This window comes from Salmo salar, chromosome 13 (genome assembly GCF_965601325.2).
Source record: "Salmo salar chromosome 13, fSalSal1, whole genome shotgun sequence".
NCBI classification, from domain to species: Eukaryota; Metazoa; Chordata; class Actinopteri; order Salmoniformes; family Salmonidae; genus Salmo; species Salmo salar.
Genome location: NC_138303.1, coordinates 37,229,177 through 37,237,500, shown reverse-complemented (window position 1 = coordinate 37,237,500; position 8,324 = coordinate 37,229,177). Strand labels below are relative to the sequence as shown.

General features: G+C 42.6%; 1 protein-coding gene across 15 annotated transcripts in view; it reads left to right on the top strand.

Annotated features, from left to right (window-relative positions):
- Positions 1-8,324, top strand: part of LOC106567251 (rap1 GTPase-activating protein 1) — a 125,667-nt gene that overhangs the window by 114,578 nt on the left and 2,765 nt on the right. For 7 of the 15 annotated variants that reach the window (XM_045693196.2, XM_045693190.2, XM_045693194.2 and 4 more), the window contains 7 exons: positions 1,090-1,167; positions 2,380-2,489; positions 2,664-2,795; positions 7,089-7,227; positions 7,325-7,436; positions 7,787-7,866; positions 8,108-8,155. In XM_045693196.2, the coding sequence (XP_045549152.1) occupies positions 1,090-1,167; positions 2,380-2,489; positions 2,664-2,795; positions 7,089-7,227; positions 7,325-7,436; positions 7,787-7,866; positions 8,108-8,116 (660 nt within the window). In that variant the 3' untranslated portion in view covers positions 8,117-8,155. The other 8 variants (XM_045693199.2, XM_045693193.2, XM_045693198.2 and 5 more) reach the window with 6 other exon arrangements.

Genomic DNA, 8,324 nt, shown 5'->3' with positions numbered 1-8,324 from the left:
ACGCCTGCCTAACTCACTAACCTCTCACACAATAGAAATAGATAAGTCTTCACTCACACAGCCTCTAGAAGCTAGAGTTACTAGACACTCACAACTGAGCCTTGCATTGACATTTGTAGTCCGGTGAGTTGGATCAAAGGTGCTTTTAACATTGAATGCATTCTAAATTTGTTTTCATTATTAAAATCTCCTGCCTATGCATTGCATCTGAAACGCTCCCTGCACTGTGTGCTCTGTGTACATGCCAGCTCCAGCTTGTGCTTGATGCTCTGTGATGTTTATATCAAGAACACGCCTGCTTGTTATAAGAGTTCAAGTATGTCGTGTGTAGTGTATGTAGTGTGTACATGATGTTTAGTGCGTACATGGTGAGTATTTCTGAGGCATTTGTTTGACAGATGTGGTTTAGGATTGTTTCAATAATGTATGTGAAATTCTGTATATGTGGGGTGTAGTATTTCACTGACACTGACTTTGTTAATGAAATGTAGGATATTATTGTATTCATTATAACACCTCTATAGCAAATCTAAGAGGAAGCTAAATTGTTCACAAGATCATTGTCTACTATATAGCCTCTTGAAGCCACACAAATGTTAGTCCAAAATTTCACATCAAAAGGACAGGCGCAATGATACCCAATATTACTTATTGATCATTCAAAGCATAACACAAACAACAAGTGCTTTTCAAACGTGTATGTGACCGCACTGGAGGCTTTCTTCATGTTCCTGTCTGCTGTACTCTCTTACCCTGTAACGTATGTACTGCTGTGCTCTTCTATCCTCTTCTCCCTTTCTGCTCAAGTCCTTCTCTTCGTTTCACTGCCTGTGTCGCACCCACGGTGCCCAAAGTCTCTTTCTCGGTCTCTGTTTTATTACTGCGCTTTGATCTGTAACCTCCAGCTGTAACATGTGCTTTAATGTATTTTGTTTTATTAACATAACTTGCTGCATGAAATCTCATGGTGTTTTTATCTCCTCTCTCTCTCCCGCTCTCTCTCTCCCACTCTCTCTCTCTCTCTCTCTCTCTCTCTCTCTCTCTGTCTCTCTGTCTCTCTGTCTCTCTGTCTCTGTCTCTCTGTATCAGTCATTGCTTGTCCCAGGGAAAAGTCCCAGTAAATATGGCCGTCGAGGCAGTGCCATAGGGATAGGAACAGTAGAAGAGGTTCATATCTGATTCTAACTACTTCCTCCTTACTGCTCTTCCCCTCTGTCTCTTTTTTTCTACTTGACTCCACCGCATCGTGACCAAACACTTTTCCTGTGGTTGATCAGTGAACCATAACATTAGGATTCCAGGGCAAACACTCCATCAATGCAAAAGGACGACTCCTCGTATAATGATATGTATGACTTTCTTAGCAGGAGATTGCATCTATAAAGTATTGTACACATACAGCATTTTTAAGCTATAGTTTTACTGAAACAAGTGAAGTTTATTGTCTCTTTCAACTGTTTGAACTACATCACACACTTGACATTAGTCTTTGATCCACGTAACATCAGATGAAGACACAACGATAGCACAAATAATGTTTTGTATCACTGCATAAAGACAAGTGGTCAGTTTGATGCTGTAGCACCTCCCCTTGGCCCTCACCTCACTGGTCTGTGTTGTCTTGCATATTTCCTTGTTTTGACGTTAAATTGTATTGTGTGTTCCCCCTCTGTACTCTCCACACGTATCGCTCAACATGTAATTCTAGTTTAGCTAATTCTCCATTTGTTTAAAACTATGAATATTTATGGTTTAGAGAACACCCCCCCCCCAAAAAAAAGAAAACTGAAATGATCCTCAAGCTCTTTGAAGCTCACATTAGATAAAAGCTCTTTTTCAAGTCCTTATTTTGAAAGCTTACAAAGGGAGATTGAGTGAACAAAGCGTTCAGTCAGAAAGCACATTTTAGTGGTAAGCCCTGGAGTGCTAGAATCCATCTTTCATCTCATGCTCTGCTCTGCTCTACTCTGCTCTCACTAGTCTAGCTGAGTCGCACTGGGTTTTGACGCTAAACCTAATATTCTAACGTCTTCTTATCTGTGTTAGCTTCAACTCCAAGCCATGAGTACCATTACTCTGTAGTCTGATAATAATGATGAACTCTCTTGTATTTTTCCTCTGTAGATGGTCTATACTCTCACTATTTAGTTCAACGATGATCCTGTACCTTAAAAGCTATGGTATTTTGAAAATACAAGTGATGATATATAATATCACCTAACATAATGGCATTAACAGAAAAAGGAACAGCGCATAATGATGCAATAACCTTAGCGTTAACAGTAGACACAGATGCCATGTTGGGCTATTGATAGGCTGTTATTGTGATAGAAGGGATGTCATGGTTCTCACTGGTTGTTCTTACCCCTGCCCTATCAGTCTCTGATCATCCCTGGGAAGAGTCCAACCAGGAAGAAGTCTGGTCCCTTCAGTTCCAGGCGCAGCAGTGCCATCGGCATCGAGAACATCCAGGAAGTCCACGAGAAAATGTGAGTGTGAAATCAGAGACATGAATATTGTAAACATGATGTTGATATGTTAGTGACTATGCCTCTGTGTTTCTCTCTGATACCCTGTCCCTGTATTTGTGTCCAATGCCCTGTCGCTTTGTTGGTATGTACCCTCCTGCCCTTCTTATTCAGCATTGTTCCCTCCCCCCTCAGCAGCAGCCACAGCAGTAGGGAGTGTTTACCTGGCACACAGAAGACACCTGACAGTGGTCACGCGACTCAGGACCCCAAGTCTGAGAACTCCTCCAATCAGAGCTCACCAGAGGTGCTCACCACAAAGAACATGTGAGTAAATGCAATCACAGATATAGGCCAATATGATCATTCACATTAAAATGTAATCGTCATATCAACATGAAAGTTCAACATCACCAGGACAATGTGATTTCAGTACCCCAAAGAAACCTCAAATATGTACATCTTTTTTTAAACTCGGTTTATTCAGTTTTACACACATAATAAGACAACACAATAAACAATATAAATAATTTACTCAACTTGAAAACCAAATAAAATAAGAAATAATTATGTTACCGGTCAAAAGTTTTAGAACACCTACTCATTCCAGGGTTTTCTTTATTTTTATTTAGTGAAGACATTAAAACTATGAAATAACACATATGGAGTCATGTAGTAACCAAAAAAGTGTTAAACAAATCAAAATATATTTTATATTTGAGATTCTTCAAATAGCCAACCTTTGCCTTGATGACAGCTTTGCACACTCTTGGCATTCTCTCAACCAGCTTCACTTGGAATGCTTTTCCAACAGTCTTGAAGGCGTTCCCACATATGCTGAGCACTTATTGGCTGCTTTTCCTTCACTCTGCGGTCCAACTCATCCCAAACCATCTCAATTTCGTTGAGGTTTGGGGGATTGTGGAGGCCAGGTCCTTATTGGTAAAATAGCCCTTGCACAGCCTAGTGGTGTGTTGGGTCATTGTCCTGTTGAAAAACAAATGATAGTCCCACTAAGCCCAAACCAGATGGGATGGCGTATCGCTGCAGAATGCTGTGGTAGCCATGCTGGTTAAATCACAGACAGTCTCACCAGCAAAGCACCCCCACACCATAACACCTCTTCCTCCATGCTTTACAGTGGGAAATACACATGCAGAGATCATCCGTTCACCCACACTGCGTCTCACAAAGACACGGCGGTTGGAACCAAACGTCTCCAATTTGGACTCCAGACCAAAGGACAGATTTCCAGCAGCCTATTAGGGGTGGAGTAATGCAACCACTCACACTCACAGACAGTAATGGCCATAGACTGACCATCCACTGGACCAAAATTAAAGTTTCCAATTTTTTTTTATTTTTTATTTTTTTATACAATGTAAGTGTAAACAAAATAAAAAACAGGACAAGACAAGCTCACATTTTAGGCTCTGACAGGGCAAGAGGAATAAGGCATGCACAAGTCACATTCAATAAGAATCAATAGGCACATCACCAACCTCAATGTCCTCCCCCCAAAAAACACAAAGAAATGGTCCTCCAACCAGTAAGTCACAGGGGTGTCAAATACAGACTTATTTTTGTTTTAATAAGAATGCCATCTGAGGGTGGACTGTTCAAAGTAAGACCGGAATGAAGCCCAAGCATCATAAAACATTTTGGAGTTTCCACGTGTATTGAATTGAAAAATAAATCAATTCAGAGAGCACAACACATCTCCCACCCAATATTTATAAGATGGTGGAGCTGCCATTTCCAGTTCTGTAGTATTAGCCGTCTAGCTAAGGAGTTGTATGAGCGACAGTGTCCAACTGGATTCTTGACAGGGGGGTACCTATGGGCAGTGCTCCAAAAAGGGCTGTAAGGGGAGATGGCTCTATTACAGTGCCATATATATCAGAGAAACATGTAAAGTAATTGTTCAGCTTGTCTGGTAGAGACCTTGTCAAATCCAGATTGGAGTAGCTGGTGTTCTTTATATAGAACAGAGGAAGGATCTGTAGCATATATCCAATGTAGCCTTGGCTTCGCTCACGTCTCGAAGCCGCTGAGAGTGAGCTTTGTTTTTCTTGGCTGTATAAGAAATAATTTGGCCACGTAGGTATGCTTTGAGGGACTTCCATATAGAAGAGCAGGACATACCTGGGGTTTTCAGCAGAAATCAAATTGACAAACTCCTTATCTGAGAGTAAAATGGAGTTAAGACACCATCGATAACACATAGGAGGTTGCTGGGGTAACTCTAGCTCAAGCAGTAATGGTGAATGGTCAGAAATAACAACACTCTCATAAGTACACCTCTGAAGGTTAGGCAGAAGTGTTTGGTCCAAAAAAATAAGTAATCAGTGCGGGAGTATGTTTGATGAACATGAGAAAAAAAAGAATTCTGTCTATCTGTAGGGTGTAGGAAACGCCAGGCCTCACACATACAATTTTTCTGAAGAAAAGATTGAATAAGTAGGGCACATTTAGATGGGCCTGTAGTTCTTCATGAGAACTGGGGATATTGTATAGTTGAACACCCCCCCCCCCCCTAAAATCAACAAATGGGAATCTAAACTGGGTATAGCAGATAAAAAGGTAGAAATTAAACTTGTATCATACCAATTGGGGCATAAACACTAGCCAAATCAAGAAGAGTAGAAAACGGTTTCCCAGTTACTATGACGTATCGTCCCTTAGGATCAGGAATAACCTCAGAAGCTACAAAGGGAGTACATTTATCATCCAAAATGTCAGCACCTCTTGATTTACTATGAAAGTTAGAGTGGAACAGTTGACCAACCCAGTCCCTGCGAATCCTACATTGCTCACCAGTCCTCAAGTGAGTCTCTTGTAGAAATGCAAAATGTGCATTCAAACCCTTTAAATGTGTCAGCACCCTCTTACATTTCACAGGGTTGTTAGCCCCTTTGATGTTCCACGGAATGTACTTGATGGTATTATTTTGCTCACCCTGAGCATTCCCGTTATACAACCCTGTCATTAGAGCCTAGAGTGGAAAAGCAATGAATACCCAAAAGCCCCAGGATAAATTGTCTCAGAGTAATAATGTACTGTGTAAGATACTTGGGAAAATTACAGAAAAATAAACTAAAAAGAAGACAGAATGACAACATTAGAACTAAACAATTCAACCCCCCCCCCCCCCCCCCCCCCCCATCTATCCATAAACTAACTCAATAGGTCAATGAGACAGCATGGAAACAAAGGAATTACTTAAACCCTTAATAAAATGAAATAAAAATGACTGAAGGCTTTTAAGGCAAGCACACTGGACCAAAATATTCAATCGCATCAAATAAACCTGAGAGGGTTCGTCAACTACCGAACTATACAGGAATAGTCCAGGTATAACTAAACATAAGAATACCACAGGTGGGCTACTTACTTACTATCAACAGTTAGCGAGCAACAGTTTCTGATCTATGAGCAAATTCAAGACTTCTTGATGTGGCGTTGAATGTGAGCCATAGCCTCCTCTGGAGAATCAAAAGTTGTAGTCTTTACCATCATGAGAAAGCCATAGACGGGCCGGGAATCGCAGTCTGTACTTCACACCTGGATGGTCCCGTAGCAGTCGTTTGGCCTGCCCGAAAGCTGTGCGTTGCCTGGACACAGTGGGGGAGTAGTCCTGGTAGATAGAGAAGCTCTGTCCTTGAAAGCTCAGAGTGGTATTGCGGGCTCGTCGGAGAATCTCCATCTTCTCATGGAAAGAATGATGTCACAGGGCCTCTCACCGTCCCGGGGCTTTGGGCGCAGTGACCAGTGGGCACGATCAATCAGGGGCTTCTCATCCATGGCGAGAACCTCTTTCAGCAGCCCGGAGACGAAATCCATGGCGCGAAGCATTTCCGCTGACTCTGGGACTGATACCAGTCTCCGATTACTGCCGGGAGAAAATCCTTCTAAGCTCACACAGCTCTCCTGTACCTTTTACAGATCCGCAGTCAGGTGTTTCATGTCAGCCTCCAGGGAGGTAGTTAGTTCAGAGACACTGGTAGTGGACCTCTCCAGTGCTGCAATCGTCATGGTGTGCAACTCTGTTGTTGTTTTGAGGGATGTGATAGCTGGAACCGTCTCATTTCGCAGGATAGTTAAATCTGCTTTTAAAGTATCAGAAACCTCTTGTATTCAGACCTCAATCGTAGCAGCTACCTCTGTTTTCATTTCAACTATCTCCGAGTGTAACGTTAGTAGCTTGATGGCCTCGAGAATGTTAATTTCAGTGCCACCAGGCAAAGCCGCACCCCCAGGTAAAGTGCTAGTCTCCGGGCCCTCGGGCGGTGATAAAAATGGGTCTTGTGGGCCGGGTTTTCTCAAAGTTGTGTTTTTGGTCTTATGTTTTGTCGACATGCTGACATTTGGAAGCAAAATAGTCTTGGAAAGGGATCACCAAACTAATATTTGAATATAAATACGGTTTTGCTGCAAAATTCACATAAACTTTAAGATTACTGCGGGATCAAACAGAAAACACGTCAGTCGTACATTGCGCCCCTCAATATGTACATCTTCTCTAGACAGTGTATGTGTAACTCATTGTATAGTTCTATTGGTGTATCAATAACCCAGCCATGGTCCTGTCATAGTGTTGCAGGCTGACTCAGGGTGTAGGTTTGCTCTTTGTAACAACAGGGCCCAGTCTATCCCTGAGGGTCATGACCTTTCCCGCTCCTCCTCCAACGCCAGCAGCTTCGCCAGTGTGGTGGAGGAGAATGAGACAGAGGCCATGGAGGACTACGACACTGGCATGGTGAGTGTGCGTGCGTGTGCCTGTGTGTGTGTGTATGCTAATGTTTGTGTGTGTGTTTTGTCATGCATCTAACTGCCAGCATGTATGTGTTTCCCAGGAGAGCCTGTCTTCAGCGGGGACGCCCCACAAGCGGGACTCGTTAACCTACAGCACATGGCTGGAGGACAGTATGAGCAGCATGAGCACCACCAGCCGAGGCTGCTCGCCAGGTGAGAGAAGAGAGAGAGAGAGAGAGGGCCTTGGGGACTAGGGGGCAGGATGGAGATTGAGGATATACATAAAAGAGGGCATAAGGTACATATGAGGATAGTCAATTACAGTTGCTTGCCAGGTCGTGTTTGTAAAAGAGAAGGTCTTCCCCATTGGCGTCGGCTAATGGGGATCCTAATAGATCCAAACAAATGACCTACCTGGTTAAATTAAGGTCAGCATTTGGCAGTTTGATGATGTAGGAATATCTAATTTATTTGATTTATTGAGTCAGAGAAGGCTATATGTCTCACACAGTGCAGCCTGATCCTGGAGTTTTACTATTCAGGTCATGTGTTTTATTACCCAGGTCCTGGTAAACCTGATGGGGGTAAAGGGTCAGATATCCGTATCAAACTGGACCGGCCACAGGATCATCAGTCCTCATCGGTAAGAAATCCTCCATCCCGAGTCTGGGCCTGGCACTTTAAATGGATGTGTGCTCTCTGCCTTTGTATGAATTATTCTTCTGTTATGTGTTGTACTGTAGTACTTCGTTGTACTTCTGAAACAGTTGTACTGTAGTTGATCTGCTGTTCTATCAGTGCTGTGTGCTGTGGTTACCGCTGTTGTTGTGTAATTCTTCCTTGCTCTCTTTATGCATCTCTGTCTGTGTGCCCTTCCTGTCCAGAACTGTTAGCCTCTCCCACCTGATTGTTTCCTGGATGTCCATCTGCAGGTTAGCACTTTCTTCATACTGTCTTGAGTCTCTCTCTCCAATAAGTTCCCATAAGTGCACATAGAACAAGTTTGTCAATGATATTTTAAAGGTTACTCCAAAGAAGAAACAAGACCTGCATTGCTTATTCTCATAAAACATTGTATGATGTTTTCACATGTATTTCTAT